This window comes from Nyctereutes procyonoides, unplaced genomic scaffold (assembly GCF_905146905.1).
Source record: "Nyctereutes procyonoides isolate TBG_1078 unplaced genomic scaffold, NYPRO_anot_genome, whole genome shotgun sequence".
In the NCBI taxonomy this organism is placed as follows: domain Eukaryota; kingdom Metazoa; phylum Chordata; class Mammalia; order Carnivora; family Canidae; genus Nyctereutes; species Nyctereutes procyonoides.
Window position 1 is genome coordinate 13,584,836 of NW_026575147.1, and position 23,698 is coordinate 13,608,533.

At 41.5% G+C, this 23,698-nt stretch overlaps 1 protein-coding gene across 3 annotated transcripts in view; it reads left to right on the plus strand.

The window, feature by feature from the left end:
* SLC22A15 (solute carrier family 22 member 15) overlaps positions 1-23,698 on the plus strand; it is an 81,075-nt gene that overhangs the window by 34,097 nt on the left and 23,280 nt on the right. For all 3 annotated transcript variants that reach the window (XM_055312255.1, XM_055312256.1, XM_055312257.1), the window contains exons 3-7: positions 6,566-6,698; positions 7,522-7,686; positions 10,704-10,833; positions 16,810-17,025; positions 23,365-23,505. In XM_055312255.1, coding sequence (XP_055168230.1) covers positions 6,566-6,698; positions 7,522-7,686; positions 10,704-10,833; positions 16,810-17,025; positions 23,365-23,505 — 785 coding nt within the window. The remainder of the gene's footprint in view (positions 1-6,565; positions 6,699-7,521; positions 7,687-10,703; positions 10,834-16,809; positions 17,026-23,364; positions 23,506-23,698) is intronic.

Here is a 23,698-nt window from a genome sequence, read left to right on the forward strand (position 1 = left end):
GGGAGTATGCTTGAGATACCCACCCCCCAACATGTCTGTGTGCACACTCTCTCTCCCTCTCTCTGAAATAAATAAACCTTAAAAAATATATAAATTTTAGGTACTTGTATTTATAACATATACTGTGGAATACAGTAAATCCCTCCTTCCCCCAAATAAAACACTTTGGAAGTTGGTTATTAAGTACAGTATACTGTTCTCTGCACCTTCAGCCTTCTCAGGTTCCCAAGTTCACGGGCCACATGACCTTAACTTCCTATCTGACATAGGACTTTCTTTTTCTCTCTTTGCCCTCTCCTTTCCAGGAGCCCCTGATTCTGTTACCCTAAGCCAGAAAGACCTACATGTTTCTAGTGTTCCTTCGAATACTGTTGATTTTTTTTGTAGCTTCCTGGATGGAACATGTGAAGAAATAGTATATGGTAACTGCTGTGCTTTGAATTTAACACACTTAAATGTAGTGTTATGTATCACTGGTTAGCTCCAGAATTCTCAGGCTTAATTAATTCAAGCATACAGTATTCAAAGTAGGCGATTTTGAGACCGATGTCAGCATCAGGTACAGGCTCTCTGGTTTACTCTAGGATGTTCCTGTCTGATCTATAGCCGCATCATCTAGAAAATGGGAATAATAATGATAATACCAATTATAAAAGGTGGTTGTTGGGATTAGGGGAGAATACTATGTGAAAGTTGATGGTTTTTTTTTTTTTTAAGATTTTATTTATTTATTCAGAGAGAGAGAGGCAGAGACACAAGCAGAGAGAGATGCAGGCTCCATGCCAGGAGCCTGATGCAGGACTCGATCCCAGGACTCCAGGATCGTGCCCTGGGCCAAAGGCAGGTACCAAACTGCTGAGCCACCCAGGGATCCCCAGTTGGTTGGTTTTTAATTATCTGGTTGTAAAGTACTGAGCCTTCCCATTTGATGCATCTTTGGTACCTGTTTTTCATCACTTAGATGTTAATTTTGTTTTTAGGATTGTAGAAGCATGAAGTTCACTTTAAAGCAATAAAATTTTTTTTAGATTATCCTGTTTCTGCCATGTCAGAAAAATGACTGCTTTGACTTGTGACATTTCCATAAAGCTGAAGGTTTGATGATTTCAAGGGAGATGCTAAAAACACTCTTTGTAACTTCCTTTAAAACTTATCTTCTAGCTTTATTTAATCTGTGACTGATCTGTTTGGTGTCAAATGATAGCTATTTATGGATGGCTCAACCCAAGTCTCTATTTCCAGCTTGAATCCTTTCTGTTCTCTGAGGTCCCAACCCTGTCCAAGCTGGCTTGGATCACCATAATGACCTTGATGGGCCTATTCCAGTCTTGTGTTGCAGCTAGAGGACCTTTTCTTGACATACGGAATACTTCATCCCTTTGTGGGGGTGCCATCTCATTCTTAGCCTCTGAGCAGTAAGAATCCAAATATTAAAAAGCCTCGTGGGAATCCCTGGGTGGCACAGCGGTTTGGCGCCTGCCTTTGGCCCAGGGCGCGATCCTGGAGACCCGGGATCGAATCCTGCGTCGGGCTCCCGGTGCATGGAGCCTGCTTCTCCCTCTGCCTATGTCTCTGCCTCTCTCTCTCTCTCTCTGTGACTATCATAAATAAAAACAAACAGAAAATTTAAAAAGCCTCGTGGATGCTTCACTACTTCCATGTCAGTAGTCAACACTCTTCATTTCTGCTGGCATGCCTTTTTTCATCCTTAAGAGCTGGATGGCTCTGCATGGCACCAGCTGTACCATATTGGAACGCTGTACTCAACACCAGTGTTCGCCATATTTATGTTTCTTTCATCTTTTATTCTTGAGGCACCTGCTGCTAGGGTCTGATTTTCTCTCAGGTCTACTTTCTTTTGATGAGTGAATGATTGTGTCTTTGCCTTTAGTATTATCCCTCTCAAATCCTTTTTGAATATATAGTATAATAAATGCCCATCTTATGAACTCAGTGATTGTGGTAAGCGTATGATCAAAAATAAAGATGTGGGTTAGAAGACAAAAATAGACTTAGCCAGGTCATCCTAAAAGACTGAAAATATTGTATTTTTATATTCTTCCTCTTCTGTTAATGTATGGGAATAGAAGATTTCCAGCTTTTTCAATTTGCAACTGATTTTTCAGTTTGAAATGAATTAGTATAAAAAGAACATGCTAGCTTTAGAATTTGACTTATCATTAAAAAATAATAGGAGAGTCATCCCTTTAATAATCTCTAGCCAATTAAGGGCTTGAGTGGCTTATATATTTATGAATTTTATAATTTAAAGCTTCACAAAAAACACATTTTTTGGAGAATGTAACAGCCATCATATTTAGTTTTATTATAGTTTAGTTTCCAATGTCCTGGTGATATCCTGGTTTGGATTTTACTTTGGTACTAAGTGTTGACAAAGACACAAGAAAAATGTGCTAGCAGTTGAGTCTAGTCTGGTGGAAGACCTCTTTTCAAAAGTTTAAAAATAGGTTACACCAGTACACTTCTCAAATACTGTTGGGACCACTATCATAGTGTATCTTGTCTGAGCTTTGAGAAAATAGAACTCTTCAGATCACATAATAGGTATGTGATAAATATATAAAATATATTTGAAAAGTTTTAAAAGTTGGAAGCAAAACATTTTTTTAAAGATTTTATTTATTTATTAATGAGAGACAGAGAGAGAAAGAGAGGGGGAGAGAGAGGGAGGCAGAGACAGAAGCAGACTCCATGCAGGGAGCCCAACATGGGACTTGATCCCGGGACTCCAGGATCACACCCTGGGCCGAAGGCAGGTGCTAAACTGCTGAGCCACCCAGGAATCCCCGGAAGCAAAACATTTAAACCAAAGTCTCACATGTTAAGGGATGATGCATATGGAAAGCTGGTTGTAAACATATTGTCCTAAGTCCTTGAGTTGACATTTTTGAGTCCACCATACCCAGTTTACCTAGATTTGTCAGAGAGTTCTGCGTTCCAGCTTCACATGCTTTAATTTGCTTTTTAAAAACTTGACAGTGAATTTAGATTTTTCTACCCATTCCTGAATGTATTCTAGGAGAAATAAGGAAGGGTACTACCCTAGTCAGCGTTGACATGAAGAAGAATTACGAGAAATTTCCTTGATACATGAAGCTGGCAGCCTGAGAATAAGAATTTGGAATTTGCCGGTCAAACATCTGGTGGGCCACACTTCCTAAAACTGCCATCCAAGTTGGCGGCTTTCCAGTTGTTGGAAGGATGATTATTATGGCCTTTATGGTGGATTTGAGAAGTTCTGCAAATGTGGTCAACAGAACAGTTGATTACTGGCAAGACACATCAGCCATTTTTTGTTAATTAAGCATAAAACAGATCAGTATGAGCTTAAACATCTTGGCCATATAAACAGACTAGCACAAATTGAGGTATAGGATAATCAAAGCTAAAGGTGCAGTCTATATTTTAGAGATATGAAAATACCAAAGCAAACACTAACACCATAAAAAAAAGTTGTTTGAACTTCAAGATATTAAAAATTAGTACAATGAGGCCTTCTTTATTGGCCATTGTAGGAGAAGGAATATCCTTGTAAGAAACACAGTCCTCTATTTTGTAGGGCAACCAGATATCTAAGATTTGATTTATTTTTCTTTTTTTTCTTTTATCTTTTTTTTATTTATTATAAATTAATTTTTATTGGTGTTCAATTTACTGATTTATTTTTCAACCTGAGAAGTATCACCATAGACATTTTTCATGAGTTAAAAATCTACCATAGAACTATTTATAATCCAAAAGAGTTAATTTTTCACAAAATAAAATTTATCCTTCAAATTCCAGAGCCCTTCTAATCTCTTATGTGAAACTTTACAATATATTTTACCCTATTCTTTACAAATCCTTAAATCTTCTTACCATGATTTATTTATTTTTTTGCAGACTCAGGCCATACTTACTGTAGAATGTGGTGACCAGGGATCTTGAGGAAGTTCAAGAATGTTTGGAGTAGGGTACTGGGAGAAGTAAATTAGAAGAGTAGGGGATAGGAGGACATAGCAAGTAGGATTTTAGAGATAAAGCAGCTATTGAAGATGATCAGGTCTAAGACAGGGGTTCTTTTTTTTTTTTAAAATAATTTTTATTTATTTATGATAGTCACACACAGAGAGAGAGAGAGGCAGAGACATAGGCAGAGGGAGAGGGAGAAGCAGGCTCCATGCACCAGGAGCCCGACCGTGGGATTCGATCCCAGGTCTCCAGGATCCTGCCCTGGGCCAAAGGCAGGCGCTAAACCGCTGCGCCACCCAGGGATCCCTAAGACAGGGTTTCTTAACCTGATTGCCTATGAGAATCATCTGGAGAACTTAAAAAATATGACAATGCCCAAGTCCTACCCCATTGTTCTTAGGGACCCAGGCTTCTCAGCTTTTAACTTAACCATATCTAATATGTGGCCCTTATTCATCATGGTCCCAGATAAAGCTCCAGCTTTCATGTGGACATTCTAAGTAGTAGGATAGAAAGGAAGAAGAGGCAAAGGGTAAATCACCTGTCTCTTAAGACAAAGTCCTGGAAGCTGCCACATGGTGCTTTTGCTTACATTCATTGTGTAGAACTTGATAATGTGTCATACCTAATCGTGAGGGAGATTGGGACATTAGCCTTCAATCTAGGTAGCCATATGCCCAGCAAGCATATTATTACTATGGAAGAGAAAAAGAATGGTTATTTCAAAACAAGCAAGCATCTCTATCGGCTCTAGAAGGGCTGTGGATTAAAAAAAAAGAAGGGGGGGGCGTGGATTACCCTGTCTGGTAATATGATCTTCAGGCAATTTGACGATTTTGGAGTTTGGTTATCTTTTCCCATCCAGGCTCTCAGGTCCATAGGTGTAAAAGGAAAAGCAGCCTCCAGGTAAGAGGGATCCAGTTCACTGGGTGATTTCTGCAGGGGATCATCAAGTTTCAGTTAGGGCAAGAATGGGAAGTACAGGAAAGTTAATGATGTAGGGGATTTTCCTGATGATGAAATTATTTCTCTACCCACCTTCCCCCTCTGCCTTTTCTCCTTAAATAGCATATATTCCATTACTACAATAATCACTCCTTTGTGAATCCCCACAGTGCCCCCTGCTGCCTCTCTTTCTTTATAGTACTTCTGGGAAGTCCCCAACTCAATGTAAGCTTAACTTCCACCATCCTCCTCACAGAATTATTAACCACAAAGCTTAAATGTGTATTCACCAAGGCCTGGCAATCCCGCAACATTTCCCTTGAATGGGTCACATTCCACTCCTGAGAGGAGTCTGTCTGTTCTATTCCTCCTGAAACTTGAAATGACCCCTCCACTTCTGCTCTCCTTCAGTTCATTTGATACTCCAATAAAACAGAAATGAAGCAATCGGGTGGGAGTTTCCCGCTGCCTACTTCTGAGCCTACATCCTGCCTTCCTCTCTTGATCACCTTACAGTAACATCTCCCAGCTTCTCTGAAAGGCCGACCTATGCCCTCAACCCTATCCCAAGATATTTTTCTCCTGCAAGGATATCTTCTCTGTCAGCTCGCCCTCATGAACACGGGGCCCAGTCTTGAACCCCTTCCCTCTCTCTAAGTTCATAAACCCTCATAACCTCTTTCTGGAGCTCAAGGCTCATGTCCAGATATCTGCTTGGCATCACCACTTGGGTATTCTCTAGGCATCTCAACCTCTGCAAGTCTAAACAGAGCTCTTTTTTTTCCCCACCACATACCAGATCCCCACTTGCCACCTTCTCCATTTCAATAGAGGTCATCCACTGAGTGGCCAAAGTTATAACACCTTAGGTGAAAACCTAGATTCTCCATCCCTCACCCTGTGTCATTCATCAGCAAGTCCTGCCAGTTCTACCATAAGGTTAAAGTTCATCTGTGTCCTAGCTTGCCAAAAATCTCAATCCTTTTCAAGTCCACGTAATATTTTACTGTGTGTGTATACCATACTTTGGTTATCCTTCATTCGGCTTTTGTGAGTAGTGCTACTGTGAATGGAAGGGTACAAATATTTCTTTGAATCTCTGCTTTCAGTTCTTTTGTGCCTATACCCAGAAGTGGAATAACTGGATCATATGGTAATTCCATGATTAATTTTTTAAGAAAAAATGCAGAAGGGACTTATTAAAACCCATCAACTTATTAGAGAAAAGGACTGTTCATTGATTGCTTCATATATGTCCTATAGTATGTTAGGCATCAGAGAAATGGGAACGGATGGATCACAGCTCCTTCTCTCAGGAAATGCAGGAGTTTAGGAGAAGGAACGTTATCACCAGATGCATAAATGAAAGTAGCTCTTATATACTATATTTAGTGCTGTAATAAGATATGTATAGAGTGTTATGGGAGCACAGTAGAAAAATAATGATTTGTAGTTTGTTTCTGAAGACAAAACTTCTTTGGAGTTTATCCAAGATAGGTGATCTACCACATTTTGGTTAGTAGTGGGTAATGCAGTTGAGAATTTACAGTGTACAAGTTTTGGTTGCACATTTGTTTTTTTAATAGCTAACTCAGTCCATCCACCTGTTCTGTGATCTCAATGTCTCTTCTGTTTTTTCTTCCCTTAGTGGTTTTTAATTGCTGACAGATCTTACAAAGTCAGTGCAGCAAGCTCGTTCTTCTTCAGTGGTGTGTTTGTGGGAGTTATCTCTTTTGGTCAGCTTTCAGATCGCTTCGGAAGGAAAAAAGTCTATCTCACAGGTAATCAGTTAAGCATGTTCATGAAATGAATAGGAGGACTTATTTCCCTAAGGTTCTTGGAGAATTGCCTTGTTGATACAGAACTGATTTTTATTACACTGGTAAGAGGCTACACTGCGGCCAGAGTTGATGCTGGCCAAGCGTTTTAAAGGGACCAGCACCATACTTGACGGAGGCCATGTATTTGCATCTAAGCCTTTCAGAGATGATGGTGCTTTCTGCAACTCCCAAATTCTAACTTAAGGCATGTTTCTAAAGAGAACAGAGACTGAGCCAGTGTACTAAATCCATTTCCGTGTATCTTGTATGTTGGTTCATTTCAAACATGCTCTATAAGGCCCAGCATAGTTCTCTTGACAAGCTGAGCATGAGCTGGGATTTTTCTATTTCCAACATTATTGTGAATAATTGAAAACTGTGCATGCCTGGCAGATGCCAACTTGTAACAAAGATAGAGAAACCTTAGTTTTTCTTTATAGTTTTTAAGAGAACATTTTTTTTTTAAGATTTTATTTATTTATTCATGAGAGATGCAGAGAGGGAGGCAGAGGCACAGGGGGAGGGAGAAGCAGGCTCCCTGTGGGCAACCCAGTGCAAGACTCAATCCCAGGACCCTGGGATCATGACCTGAGCCAGAGTAGATGCTCAACCACTGAGCCACTCAGTTGCCCTAAGAGAAAATGTTCTTAATGAAAAAAGTATAGCTTAGGAAATTTAAGTTTACAAAGGTTTATCTTTAAAAATGTAAAATGAGTATAATTTATTACTTTGATCAAATGCTGTTTTACATCTAGATTGTTGACTACTGTTCCTCTCATTCCAGGTTTTGCTCTTGACATCTTATTTGCTATTGCAAATGGGTTTTCCCCCTCCTATGAGTTCTTTGCAATAACTCGCTTCCTGGTGGGCGTGATGAATGGAGGAATGTCCCTGGTGGCCTTTGTCCTGCTGAACGAATGTGTGGGCACCGCCTACTGGGCACTCGCAGGTACTGCTTCACTCCATGCAGATAACAGACTGTGAGCTGCCCCAGAAAACCTCACAGGGAACCAGTTTAATCCCAGACTTGGACTTGAAGCACTCTATCTAAGCATTACATTTGCTTTCCAGAGTTTGTTCTGTATGACCTTGCACAAGTCATTTTATTCCTATTTCTCTCCCCTGGAGCCTGCCTCCTGTAGATGGTGAGCTTGCCTCCCGTCCTCACAGACTGCCTCCAGATTATCCCGAGAGTCTTTTTCCTAAGAAGGGTATTACCTGTTTATACCTTAAACTGAAAAATAGTGCGGACATAAGAAAGCCTAGACACTTCTTTTCCAGCACCGTCGTGTTTTTTATTAAATATTTATCTCATGGACATTGCGAAGGAACGGCAAGTTGGAGGGACCAGATGATGTAGGGCCTGTGCTAGGCCAAGTGAGACATTTGTTTTTATTTGAAGTGCAATGGGAAGCCAGTGGACGAATTAAATAGTGGAACAATAGCATCAGGTGGGATGCAGAAAGATGACCCTCGCAGAGGTATGGAGAATGGACCATTGGAGGGTAGAAGGAGAAATTGAGGGGCCATTCGGGAGGTAGTTGTGGTTCACCCATGAAACATGATGGGGGCTTGCTTAGACAAGGTAGGGGGAGAGGAGCAGGGAAGACGGCCACTTGAGCTGGATTTTGGTGGGACAGTGACTTACTGAAGGATCAGAGCAGGGAGAAAAGGTTCACCTCACGGCTTTGCTTGAAAACTGAGTGGATTGCTGGTACCATTGACAAAAATGAAGTCTAACCTGCTGAAATGTAGTTTTTACTAGTGCACACTGAGCAAAAATAGCAGACTTGAAAATTATTTAAAATAAGCAGACTGGAAATCTGCAAAATAGGATAAATATGTAACATCCCATAAGCAGTTATAAAACCCCTCCAGAATTAGAACATGCAAAAGCAGTGATTTGAAATGTTCACTTTTTAATTAATTTTTTTAACCAAATAACCTACAGCCTTAGCACATCTCTATCTCCACACCTTACCTCTGTTGTCATTTCTAGGCATACATGGGTAGCTTCTTGCTGAACATAAGATATGAATGGTCAATTGGACCCTCAAATAAAAATTATTGCTTTCTTTTACCTAAGATCTTCATCTTCTGGGACCTCTATCTATGGTAATGTCATCACAGAATTTAAGGTTATTCAACTAGGGTGCCTGGTGGCTCTGTCAGTGAAATATCTGCCTTTGGCTCGGGTCATGATCTCAGGGTCCTGGGATCGAGCCCTGCATCAGGCTTCACACTTGACATGGAGTCTGCTTGGGATTCTCTCTCTCCCTCTGCCCCTCCTGCTTGTGCAGTCTCTCTCTCTCTAAAAAAAGTAAAAATATTTTTTTTTTTAAGAAAAAGGTCATAATTTTTTTTAAAGATTTCATTTATTTATTCATGAGAGACACAGAGAGAGAGGCAGAGACACAGACAGAGGGAGAAGCAGGCTCCCTGAGAGGAGCCTGATGCGGGACTCGATCCCAGGACCCTGGGATCATGACCCGAGCCAAAGGCAGATGCTCAGTAAGGCGCCCCACATTATTTCATCCTAAACTAACAACCACTTCAAGAAAACTGAGGCTCAGAGAAGTTTAGTGATTTGCATGAGATCACACAGCAGCAGGTGGCAGAACTAGGGTCTGAACTCAGTCCCTCTGAAACAGTCCCATTCTGTGGGCCGTTTTCCTTTTGCCTACATTGTTGTCAGTGGATACTAAATGCTGGGAGCTGTTCTGAGCAATGAAAGTGCTCAGAAAGTGTTATTCTTGGAAGCTAGGTGCGGTCTGATGCACCATAATGAAGCTATAATAGCTATTGATTATCTTAAATTCCCAGGGAAATCATAGCATCCCCACTCCCTTACTCATCAGACCACATGTTTTGATTGGGTGTTCTGACATGCTGGCCATCCTGCCACTTCAACTCCCCCTCCTGCTGCCCCCCTTTCCTCACTGGGGGCACAGAGTGTACAAGTCATTATTGCTAGAGAATTGATCATCTATGGGCAAGAACACAAGAACACATTTCTTTCACAAAATTGTTGTAGAAAGTTCTTGTAACAAGATCGACAAGGTCCTGTGCCATGGGTTCCCCGCAGAAGGGTAGAGAGAGAGGACTGGAACAGCACACAGGCTCTGCAGTCAGGCACACAGGGTACGGTCCCAACCATCCTGTGTGCAGCTCTGTGTCCTAGACAGAGGCTCCTAACCTCTGTGCTGTTTCCTCTTTGCATATGGCCCATAATGGCACCTGCTTTATAGGACATTGCATGTAAAAGGCTTATTAATGCACAATAGAAATAGCTAGTATTACTACTGGTAGTGTTAGAAAGTGTGTCAGAGGTATAAATTCACAAGTATATTGGGCAAACGAGTGGACTTAATAACCATCTCAACACTTCGAAAAGCATAGGATTTTAACAATCCCGTGGTTGTTTTTTCCTGTCAGCATGCTGGCAAAAATCCATGTTTCGGGGAGGCAGACAAGAAACAGATAGCTGTGAAATATCATGTATCTGGTGCTGATACACGAAATAGGGAAAGGCAAGAGGGAGAATTGAAGAGCAGCCTGGGATTTAAGATGAGGCTTTGAGGCACAACTTTTGTGAGAAGATCAAGTCTCAGTACTGCGATGATCTTGTCACCTAAAAAACCTTATCATCACCCAGCAAAACCTCTTTCTAAGCTTCAGCACATGTTCAGGTGGACTGCAGGAGAGCATTCAGTGCAGAAAGCACTTGGGCAAATGGTTAAAATTCATCTTGACCACACGTAGTTTGTATTTTTCACCTTTCCTTCCTCCTTTTCCACTCACTCACTGGCCTCTCTTCCAGTTTTAGCATCTATGGTCAGTATTTGTGGAGGCCTCGTCTTTTCTGCTGACACCTCCCGAGGACGGTGTTGGCTCTGTGGCTTGGGTTGGAAGGGATGGCATGGATGGTGCATTTCTCTAGTAACAGGTGTCTTTTCCCTGAATTAGGATCGATTGGTGGCCTCTTCTTCGCAGTTGGCATCGCTCAGTATGCCCTGTTGGGATACTTCATTCGCTCCTGGAGGACCCTCGCCGTTCTGGTTAATCTGCAGGGAACAGTGGTCTTTCTCCTATCTCTGTAAGTAGTTTTTCCTCATACAGGTTTAACTGAATAAGCAGAAGGAACATCTTAAGAGGATGTGGGTCAGTGAGCAGCGTTATTCCCTTTCAGGAGTTTGCCTGAACTGACTTTGGTGAAGAGCTAAATCCCGCAAGCGCTCCAATGCTTGGCAGCTGCCGGGAAGAGAGATGCTTAATTAATTCAGAATGCAGGTATCCCTTGTTTCAAGTCATATCTCCATAGACTGTATTTTAACATTCTAGTTGTTGCCACAGGGTACCAGTTTCTTTTGTAACCTAATGCCTCAAGCCTAAAGATCTTCAAGCTGAATCAGATCGGGTGCTAGGTGTCCGACTCAGGTATGAGATTGCAAATATCACAGTCCATTCATATAGAATATGTAGCAGCAACTATCCATCCAATAGGTGACTCTTATCTCAGGGCCTCTAAATGGTTGTGGATGTGGGAACTCTCAGATGTGGGAGAAATCCTTAGGGTGAATGGACTCAAAGCAGTAAAAGGGTGATTCCCTGGTCAAGGGCAGTATGCTCCAGACAACTTGCTCAAATGTCACACCGTGGTGCTCTAAATGCTGTAAGGCGAGCTACCAACTTAGAGCTGTTTTATCAGTTCTTTCTTCCTGTAGCAAATACTTTATTATTAATTATATTAATTATTAATAATGTTATTAACAGTGTTATGTAATAATATACAATATAGAATAGAAGAATATTGCTTATTAACATCAGCCCTAAATAGCCTCAGGCTCCAGTAACAATAGAACATATTTAAGACAAACTTACAGAGTTCTCCATAGAACTAACATTCAATACTGACCATCTCATTGGCACTTAGAAACCCAGTTTCACTCATAAATACTGTACTACATTCTGATCTTTAGTCACAAAGAAATAATGCTATTTCCTTTCTTTTTTCATCATTTTAATGATGTGCTTAAGAAGTTTGACTTTTTAGGGGTGTCTGGGTGACTCAGTTAAGCATCTGCAGTTGCTCAGGTCATGATCTCAGGGTCCTGGAATCGAGCCCCATGTTGGGCTCCTGCTCAGTGGGGAGTTTGCTTCTCCTTGTCCCTCTGCCACTCCCCCTGCTTTTTTTTTTTTTAATTTTTATTTATTTATTTATTTATTTATGATAGTCACAGAGAGAGAGAGAGAGAGAGAAGCAGAGACACAGGCAGAGGAAGAAGCAGGCTCCATGCACCAGGAGCCCGACGTGGGATTCGATCCCGTATCTCCAGGATCGCGCCCTGGGCCAAAGGCAGGCGCCAAACCGCTGCGCCACCCAGGGATCCCTCCCCCTGCTTATATGCTCTCTCTCTCCCTCTCTTTTTCAAATAAATAAAATCTTTAAAAAAAACCAAATGTTTGGGGATCCCTGGGTGGCTCAGTGGTTTAGCGCTTGTCTTTGTCCCAGGGCGTGATCCTGGAGTCCCGGGATCGAGTCCCATGTCAGGCTCCCTGTAGGGAGCCTGCTTCTCCCTCTGCCTGTGTCTCTGCCTCTCTCTCTCTCTCTCTCCTTGTGTCTCTCATGAATAAATAAATATAATCTTTTAAATCCTTAAAAGTTTGAGTTTTAGCTTTATTTCACCAGAAGTTTTAACGTGCTTAGGAAAGACTTTCTCCTGAGGTATCAGACCTCTAATTTTAATCATTAAAATCTTCGGAATAAATAAAATTTTCAGCCAATGGTACCAGCTTCTGTGCCATAAAGTAAGGGACATCTGTAGTAGAATTTTCCTTCAGATGCTTCTTTAGTAGAGTCGTTCTTTATTCAAGTTCTACTAATTGAGGTTTGGTGGATTGAGGATTGAACTAAAGTCTGTTTTTGTATTCTCTTTGAAATAAGAGAATTAAATGTAAAAATGATTGTAATAATGGGGCTCCTGGCTGGCTCAGCAGAAGAGCACAGGACTCTTGATCTCAGGGTTGTGAGTTCAAGCCCCATATTGGGTGTGGAGATTAAAAATGAATAAACAAGCTTTAAAAAATGAATATAATATGGGACACCTGGGTGGTTCAGTGGTTGAACGTCTCCCTTGTTCCCGGAGTCCCAGGATCAAGTCCTGCATCGGGCTTCCCCAAGGAGCCTGCTTCTCCCTCTGTCTGTGTCTCTGCCTCTCTCTGTGTGTCTCTCATGAATAAATAAATAAAATCTTTTAAAACAGAGAGAATATAATAGAAATGGTTTGCCTATACTTAAAAGAGCAAAATGTATTAAATGTATTTACTTATGTGAATTGGAATGAGATAATTCTACCAGAAAGGGAAACTAACAACCTTTTATTAGTTCATGTATTATAAATTTTTGCGATAAATGGGTGCCTAGTATTGTCTTTGAATTAATAAGCATTCATGTAAATGTGGGCAGATAAATGAATCTTCCTTTTAAATGGCTAATAAGTCTCTTATTAGAGCAACTTCGATGGATGGCATGAGCTGTTCTGCCTTTCTTTCCTGAATGTAGTCTGAGTTTGTTACAGCCTAGTGCTAGGTGGGGACGTCCACACCCTAGGAAATGAATTTAGGTCAGGAAAAAATAGGAAGCAGAGAGAAAAGAGCATATAAAACTGAAACACATATTTATTCCATTAGGCCTTCCCACAGCCAGCCTTCAGTGTATCTTTTCGGATCGTCTTCCAGCTGGTTTCCCAGACCCTGTGCTCCAGGCACGGCAAGCTGCCTGTAGTTTGGCATCAGCTTGTGCTGTCCTATCCGGGCCCCCTGCTTGCTGCTGCCCCTGCTCTTCCAATACCCTGCTCTACATTTCTTCCTATTTAACTCCTGGCCTTCCAGGTTTGTTCAACTGCCACCCTCTGCAAACTTCACCCCATCACATCTCCAGCTACACATCATTTGCTTTTGTTTCTGAATTCTACAGCACTTACCCTGTGTGCCTCATGCCCTTTGAGCAGTGCTCTTATTCCCACTCACGTGGGAGACCGTCTCTTTTTGCCCCAGGAGCTCCCTCCCGATGGCTGCAGGCTCTCTGCTCGGTTACATGTCCCCCAACAGTAAAGCCCAGGGCCTCCCGCACAGATGATCTTTCGTATCCATGGGACAGGTGTTGGCACAAAAATAGCTGGAATTAACCTTCAGGATTAGCTGTCAGCGACATAAGAATAAGTCATGTTATTTTAGAGTTATACCTTGGGTTTTTTAGTCTTATTAGAAATATTATTGCAGTGCTTAAAAATTCCTCATTTTCACAATACTTGAATTTGAACAGTTTTACTCTAAAAATCAGTGCCCCCCAAATTTACAAAGATTTCCCGCCTTCTAAGAAATTCACAGGACATGTTTTGAGCAGAGGCAAAGTTGTTAAATTAGCACTACAGCTTCCAAAGGTGGCCCCAGCACTGTGGAGGGGCAGCATGTTCAAGACTGCTTTTTCTTTTAAAAACACATCCTGTGGGGCGTGCGGTGACTCAGTCCATTAAGTGTCTGCTATCTGCCTTTGGCTCAGGTCATGATCCTGGAGTCTGGGGATCGAGCCCTGCATCAGGCTCCCTGCTCAGTGGGGAATCTGTTTCTCCCTCTCCCTCTGCTCCTCCCTCTGCTCATGCTCTCTCTCACTCACTCTCTCAGAAAAATAAATAAAATCTTAAAAAAAAATAAAAATTAAAAAATTAAAAAACACATCTTGCTGTTTGCTGTGCAAAATCTGCATGTGTTAGAATTTCTCTTCCCAAGTCCACCCATTGGCAGCGAGTGAGCCTTTGTATAGTTTGCCTTCTCCAAATGTGGGAACATTTGGGGTCAGGTTTGTGTACATGTCAGACCCTTTCCCTCGCACAAACAGTGTATTAACTCAAGTTTCCAAAGCTTGACTATCTCTCAAGTATAAAAATGATTTATAAACATTTATCAATAATGTAAATATTTATAGAACAGTCATTTACAAACATTTTAACAGTGATTAATGCTTATCAACAATTCTGAAAACAGGGAAATTTGGAGAAGAAGGACAGTGACCTAAGTTCCCCAGAGATAGTGATTATTAGTATTTCCGCTCTTTCCTATCTCTTTTCTCTCACCTCCCCACCCCCCTCAGTTTTAATTTTTATTGCAATGGTCTTCTGGTATGTCACTTATTTTTCCTTCCCAGGCATACTTTCTCTATTCATCACAGTAGGCTTCGTTTATGTTCTTTGTATTTGCATTTAGACTCAAATAAGTGGTTTACATGGTAGCTCATAAGCGGCCCAGTGGAGAGGGTCAGTGGGTCCCCTTGATGATCAGCAGACCTAATTTCCAATAGAACAATATTTTACTTGATTATCTACTTGTGTATTAGTAATAACAATCAAGTGGTAATGAAGTTGCAAATCAAGGGATTTTTCAGGCTGTTGTAGAAGGCCTGTGTCCCTGCTTTCGTTGACAATCAAATGCACGAATGTGCACAAATGTTCTCTCCCCACTAGCAAAGCTCTCAGAGGATTCTTGCCTTCTTGTTTCCTCTGAGCACCTACTGCATTGCTCGATACAAAATGAAAGTGCTCGACAAGTGGTTATCGATGGACTGGCCATCAATGAAGTTCCAGATTCCGTGGCATTTGTTGCCACTTCACCATCCTTTATGGAAAGGCATGGAGAATTCTAAAAGGCATCTTCCACAGCTGGTGGTACTTATAGAAGTTTCATTTTATGCAAATAATGTCACAGTAGATCAAAAGATACTAGATGCTGTATTTAGTAAATAAGGCATCTCTGTTCCTGTCCAAGTTTGTCTTTGGCAAGTCCTCTAGACCTGCACACAGAAGTGTGAAGAGGAAAAAGACACATCAGAGAGTTAAGTCTTAAAACTATTGGAAAATATCAGTGGTGATATAATTGTTCAATACTTTGTAGTTAGAGTAGAAAACAATTGTTTGGTACCTGGAAGTTAACCAGGAAATGACTTTTATTCTTTAAGGTCGTGGGGGACAGGAAATATCCTGAGGACAGAGTGTGTCAGCTGATTCAAGTGTTTTGAAGCAGTAAATGCTCGAAAGTAGTTGAGATGTGATAAACCCTGTTTAATTTTTATGTAGTCTTAAAATAATCTCTGCCTTCTTAAAAACATATCACTATGTTAAAAACATTTTTTTAAAAATTTATTTTTTTTCTGATGAGTCAATAAAAATTGTGAGGCTTTGTCAGAACTTAACTACCTGCTATCTCTGTAGTATTATTTTCTTTTTTTTTTAATTTAAATTTTAAAATTTATCTATTCATGAGTGAGAGAGAGAGCAGGCAGAGGGAGAAGCAGGCTCCATGCAGGGAGCCTGACGTGGGACTTGATCCCGGGTCTCCAGGATCACACCCTGGGCTAAAGGCAGGCGCTAAACCACTGAGCCACCAGGGCTGCCCCTCTGTAGTATTATTCTCACACTTTGTTAGGATTTAGAACCATCTCTCTGACCTGTGCTTTATGAAAAATTTGTATGATTCATTATTTTAGGTTTAACTTGCCATTCATCTGTTAAAATTTGTTTAAAAAATAAATGCATACTGCTTACCTTTTTTCTTTTTTTTCCACTGCTGTTTTAGAAGTATGTTCTTGGTTTCCATTCCATTCATAAAGCAGGCTACTTTTTAACACTGGCACACTGTTGAAAGTGGCCCCCTCTCTTTTTCACCTGTCCTTGGGAGAGTTAGTTTGAAATCTCACGTGGGGGTCACCTGGGTGGCTCAGTTGGTTAAGTGGCAGCCTTTGGCTCAGGTCATGATCCCAGGCTTATGGGATCCAGCGCACATTGGGTTCTCTGCTCAGCGGGGAGCTTGCTTCTCCTTCTCCCTACACCTGTGCCTACCCCTGCTAGTGCTCCCTCTCTCTGTCAAATAAATAGAAATCTTAAAAAAAAAAAAAAAGAAAAAGAAAGCTCACATGGATTCTGGTTGTGGTGAAGGAATCCATATATTCCAAGGTGAATTCTCTCCTCCCTGTGCCCATGTTCCTCTATGAATACACAGCCTTTAATGACATCTCTTTCAGATTCATTCCTGAATCACCTCGTTGGTTATACTCCCAGGGTCGGCTGAGTGAGGCTGAAGCCGCTCTGTACCTCATTGCCAAGAGGAACCGCAAGCTCAAGTGTACGTTTTCACTAACACATCCGGCCAGCAGGAGCTACAGAGAGACCGGAAGTTTCCTGGATCTGTTCCGTTACCGGATCCTCTTGGGGCACACACTGACCCTGATGTTCATCTGGTAATTACATCTAAGGGCTGTTGTCTTGATCCTCACCTCTGGTTGCTAAAAGGGCTGTTGATATTATGTTCCTTCTACGGGGTTACAGAAAATTTGACCTGATTTGTCAGCTTGAAGTTGTTTTCATAAGAACACATCTTCTCTCCTCTGCTTTTGCAGCATCCTCTCCCGGTCAAGGAGAAACCCATTGTTTACCCATGGAACATTTACTGAACTTGAGTAAATAGACAGCAGAAACACATCTTTGCTCCTGAGCTCTTCAATGTAAATATTTAAGTATCCGCCCACCAACCTCAAGTCAAAAAAAAAAAAAGAGGAAAGAAAGCATATTAGAAGAGTTTCTAAATAGGAGCTTAAAGTACCTCCCTTTGGTTTTAGCAGCAAGTGGTCAGTTACCATGCTCTAGTTGTAGTGCCCTGGGCTGTACTTTGTGTGGCATTTCCACTTGCTAGCTCACTCACTCACTCCTGGGAGTGGGTAGGCAGTGGTGTTCCTTGCACAGATGGGATCCTGAGAGTGTGAAACGATGGACTCAGAGTCACATGTACAAATCAGTGAATGAAGAGATTGGCATTCTCTGAACCTGATTTTCTTGTTTACTTTATTCCTTCCTGCCTCTCAAAATGCTCTTAGCATTCATGTGAATCACACTGAATGATTCAAGATGGTTCCACTTAAAGCATGAAGTGCAAAGGAGAGAAATGGATGGGCAGTGAAGAGAATATATGAACTGCATGTGTGTTTTAGTACTGTGTAGGCCTACCACATTTTATTGTGCTTCTCAGATACTGTGTTTTTTACAATTGAAGATTTGTGGCAACCCTGTATCAAGCAAGTATACTGGCACCATTTTCCAACAGTATTTGCTCACTTCATGACTCATTTTGTTAATGCTCACAATATTTCAAAACCTTTCCACTATTATCATATTTGTCATGGTAATCTGTGATCAGTAAACCTTGGTATTACTATTATAATTGTTTTGGGGCACCATGAACCACACCTATATACGACAGTGAATCTAATAAATGTGTGTGTTCTGACCATTCCACTGATTGGCCATTCCCCTGTGTCTCTCCCTCTTTTGTCTCTCTATTCCTTGAGACACAACAATATTGGAATGAGACCAGTTAATTAGGCCTACCATGATCTCTGTGTGTTCAAGTGAAAAGAAAAATTGCATTTCTCTTACTTTAAATCAAAAACTAGAAATGAAACAGCTTAGTGAGGAGCCAAGACCGACCAAACTAGGCTTCTTGTGCCAGTTAGCTGAATTTTCAGTAAAAAAAAAAGCTCCTAAAGGAACTGCAAAGTGCTACTCCAGTGAACATATGGATGATTAAAAGCAAAACAGCTTTATTGCTGATATGAATAAAGTTTTCATGGTTCAGATAAAAGATCAAACCAAGCACAATATTCCCTTAAGCCAGAGCCTAATCCAGAGCAAGATCCTAATTTTCTTCAACTCTCTGAAGGCTGAGAGAGGTGAGGAAGCTGCAAAAGAAAAGTCAGAAGCTAACAGAGGTTAGCTAGTGAAGTTTAAAGAAAGAAGCCATCTCCATAATATAAAAGCACAAGGTGAAGCAGCAAGTGCTAACAAAGAAGCTGCAGCAAGGTATCCAGAAGATCTAGCTAAGATAATTTACAAAGGAGGCTACACTAAAAAACAAATTTCCATGTAGATGACACAGCCTTCTTTTGGAAGAAGATGCCGTGTAAGACTTTTATAGCTGGAGAGGAGAAGTCAGTGCCCAGACAGTTTGACACTTGATAGGGGCCAGTGCAGTTGGTGACTTTAAGTTGAAACCAGTGCTCATTGACCATTTGGAAAATCCTAGCTACCTTAAGACTACACTGAATCTACTCTTCCCATGCTCTCTAAAGGGAACAACAAAGCCTGGATGACAGCACATTTGTTTACAACATGGTTTACTAAATATTTTAAGCCCATTATTGAGACCTACTGCTCAGGAAAAAAAAAAAAAGATCTTTCAAAATATTACTGCTCACTGACAATACACCTGGGTGCCCAAGAGCTCTGATGGAGATGTACAATGAAATTAATATTGTTTTCATGCCTGCCAACACAACATCTGTTCTGCAGTGCATGTATCAAGGAGTCATTTCAACTTTTAAACCTTATTATTTAAGACATGCATTTCATAAGGACATTGGTGCCATAGATAGTGATTCCTGTGATGGATCTGGGTGAAGTCAATTGGGAACCTTCTGGAAAGGATACATCTAGATGACATTAAGAATATTCATGATTCCAGGCAGCCTGGGTGGCTCAGCGGTTTAGCACCTGCCTTCGGCCCAGGGCATGGTCCGGGAGACCCGGGATCGAGTTCCACGTCAGGCTCCCTGCATGGAGCCTGCTTCTCCCTCTGCCTGTGTCTCTGCCTCTCATTCTCTTTCTCTCTCTCTCTCTCTCTCTCTGTGTGTGTGTGTGTGTGTGTCTTTCATGAATGGATGAATAAAATCTTTAAAAAAATAGAATATTCATGATTCCTAGGAAAGGGTCAAAATATCAACATTAACAGGAGTTTGGAAGAAGTTGATTTCCAACTTTCATGGATGACTTTAAGGGGTTTGAGACTTCGGTATAGGCAGTTACTGTAGGTGTGGTGGAAACAGCAAGTGAACTAGATAGAATTAGAGCCTGAAGATGGGACTGAATTGCTGCAATCTCATGATCAAACTTGAATGGAGGAAGTCACTTTCTTACAGATGAGCACAGAAAGTGGTTTCTTGAGATGGAATGTACTCCTGGTGAAGATGCTATGAAGACTGTTGAACTGGCAACAGAGGAGTTAGAATATTACATAAACTTTGTTGATACAGCAGTGGCAGGGTTTGAGAGGATTAACTACAATTCTGAAAGAAGCACTGCTGTGGATAGAATGCTATCAAACAGCATCACATGCTACAGAGAAATCATTCATGAAAGGAAAAGATCAATCGATGTGACAACCTTCACTGTTGCCTTAGTTGAAGAAATTGCTCCAGCCACCCCAGCCTTCAGCAACCAGCCCCCCTGCTCAATCAGCAGCCATCAGCATGGAGGCAAGACCCTCCCCCAGCAAAAAGATTATGACTGCCTCAGAAGCTCAGATGGTGGTTAGCATTTTGTAGCAATAAGATATTTTAAATTAAGGTATCTACATTGTTTTTTTAGATAATAATGCTTTTGCACATTTAATAGACTAGAATATAGTGTAAACATAACTCATATGCACTGGGAAGCCACACAATTCATCTGACTTGCTTTATTGCAATACTCACTGTATTGTGGTAGTCTAGAACCTCACCCACAGCATCTCCTAGTTATGCCAGTAGATTCTGCTAGGGTGCCATAATTCAGGTCCGTTGTTAGGGTGTGAACATCATACTTACTGGCTTGAAGGACTGTTGTGCTGGTTGGTATGCATTTGCCATGAAGGCAGCGTGGAAACCAACCTTTTTCATGTGGGAATTAAGGAGCATAATCTATGAAAGTGATCTTAGATAGAAAGCTGTAAAGAACAGCAGATTGAGAGGAAGATGCTGTGAATATATTTTTCTATATCATGGTTCTCTTTTTCTATGCAGCCAAGCACTGGCTGCCACCTCTATGGTTAGGGGCCAGGGCCACACCAACTGCTGCCTTCCCCACAGACCCAGAACAGTGCTGGAATATCACAGATGTAGAATAAATGTGGAACAGAGGACATAAGCTTGGAGACATGGAGATTAAGGGAACTTTTAAAAGCAAACCTGACAATCTGGCACAGAAGCTGATCATTTGAGGATCTGCCTATTGCAGACACTTAGGAAATATGTTCAGGTGCTTTGGGCTCTATAAAATTCCACATTTGCATGTCATATAGACAGGCAAACTCTCTGCCTACTTCTTGAGGATAATTTACTTCTTGTTTTTAAAGTTTTTGGGGTTTTTTGAGGCATACTAAGTTTTGGATTCTGGCCTTCAGGGGATAAAAAACAGACGAACAAACAAAGTAGACTGGGAGCCAGGGAGAATGTCCCTGTTTATTTTATATTTTACACAGCCAAAGGAGTTCTTCTCAAATAAACCTCTTCCCCCTGGGCTCCAAATGCTAAAATATGCCATAATAGAGACAGTGTCATTGCACATAACTGCTGTTGTTTTTGAAGATGCCATAAAATTCTTAAGTCTTTTCTGTGGATCTGTCATCGAAGAAGGCCCTTACCAGGGAGTAAAATGATACCTCTGTGTTTCACATCTGTTCCTTTGGTTATTTCCCACACCAGTACTTTTTTTAAAATAGTTCTTTGATGCCCTAAATATACTGTTAAATATTTTGCAAGCATTCTAAATTTTTATTGAAGCCCATAAAAAGGATTGAAATGATTTTAATAGCTGTAATTATGTATCCCAATGACCCACTTGCCATTAAGGAACCTCGTGAGCAGAGTCCCTGCCTTGGGACCATAGTCCCTCCTTTCCCATGCTCTCCCACCACTGGCAGGTTCTGCATGCCTCTCATGTCCTGAACTGGCTTAGTTTATTTGTGTCTGACTTGCTACTATTCAAACTGTGTTTAAACATGTATGTGTGTTTCCATGGCTGGAATTACTTCACTGGGTTATTTATTTATTTATTTATTTATTTGGGTTTTGTGTTGTTTTTGAGAGAAAGGGAGCATGAGAGCAAGCAGAGAGAGGGGTCGAAGGGCAAAGAGGGGGAGGGGGAATCCCAAGATGTGAGGCTTGGTCTCACAACCTGAGATCATGACCTGAGCCAAAATCAAGAGTTGGATGCTTAACCAACTGAGCTACCTAGGAGCCCCAGGATTTCTGTGTTCAGTGCAGAGTAGTCACACACTGATACACACAACACATGGCAGAAGACGGTGTTTACTGCAGGTAGAAAGGATTTTTAAAATAGTTTAGAAAGCTGCATGGGTTTAAATTTGTTTACCTTACTGCTTGCAGACAAGCTGCTAGGGACAGGGAACACAGACAGCCCAGTGTCACCTTGCATCCTCACACATGATGGCCTGGCTCCGACACTGCTCATCATCCTTAGTACACGAGTGACAGCTCCACCCAGTGAGCTGTAGCAGGAAGTAGCTGCTGCCACTGGCTCATTTGCCAGGGAGGGATGACCCATTAAGCAGTCCATCTCCGGCCCTTTCGCCTCCTTCTGTCTCTCTCCTGTTCCTGCAGCCCCTTCTTAATAGCCCTGGACACATGACCCACTTTGCTGTTTTGGCAGATATGGAAAGAAAGCTTTCCGTCTTCTGCTTAATCTCCTTATAGCCATAGCTCATTGGATGTTTTCTAAGGAAACCTAAGGGAACCAAACAGGAACTTCCCTGTAATAAACACCTGTCAAGCTGAATTGCAAAAACATAAAAACTGACGGATTTCCAAAGCCTGCAGTACATTTTGTAGAAATGTATGGTTTACTAAATGTGTTCATAGACTAGTAAAGCCTAGTTTTAGGGTTTTGCTTTTGTTCATTCTGTTCTGTTTCATTTTATTTTCAATAATTCCATTTCCTAGGCACAGACGTTTGTTTGTTTCTCTGTCTGAGAAAGCCCCAGCTTGGAGCTTCAGGATGGCACTTTGTTGGGCTTATGAGCTCCCGGGCTCCTCAGTTCCTGGCCCATGGGAGGTAGGATCAGTACCTGGCACAGTGCCTGCTGCCTAGCAGGCTCTCCCCAAGTGTTGCAGCAAGAGCATGCAGAAATAGACTGACGGCTTCTCAAAGGGTCCTTCCTCAGCTGCTCCTCCTGGAGGATCCAGCCCCTGCTGGGCTCCTGGTCTTCTCTTTCCCATCTGGATGTTGGCAGCATAGACACCTGGCAAATGCTGGGCGAGTTGAGAACCTGGTCAAGGGTTGGAGGGCCAGTCATTTCTGGCCTGCAGGTGACCCACTGGCCATCCAGTCGCTTCTCAGCACTCGTTCTCAACACCATCCTCTGTTGGCTTTCCCCTTGGGAGCTCTTTTCTAGAGTCATTTTGACAATATCACAGCAGTCGCCTGTGGCAAGTGTTCCATAAACTGCCGGATTAAATAAAGCGAGAATAGTCATTGTCTTCTATTAAATGCAGATATGCCTGATGAAAGGACAGACAATGTCTTTGCCCTTTTGGGAGCCGGCTGAAAGCATCTAACTGTAGCTCAACGGCCCCTTTCATTTGTATTTTTTTTCCTAGTATAAATGTACATTGAGATAGGAAGGTCACTGGGAACGTCAAGCTTATTGCTTTAGACAGATGACATTATACTGAGCTAGTGATTGAATCTTCTCTGGCAGATTCTCATATGCTTTTTCTGTTGGCTTTCTTGTCTCTTATCCCCAACTGCAGGTTTGTGTGCAGCTTGGTGTACTATGGCCTCACTCTCAGTGCAGGCGATCTAGGCGGAAATATTTATGCCAACCTGGCCTTGTCCGGCCTCATAGAGATTCCCTCTTACCCTATCTGCATCTACTTGATTAATCAAAAATGGTGAGTATAGATGAATATGAAATACAGCACGTAGGGTACACACATATACATGCCCTTAAATCCATAAGTACTTAAGTTCTGTTGTCTTTGTCCATAGGCAGTATCTGCTAAGTGCTCCGTGGTGATTAGAATGCTTTTCAGACCAAATGCAGTTGGAATTCATTTTTTAGTGTGGTATTTCTTGGGTTTTGTG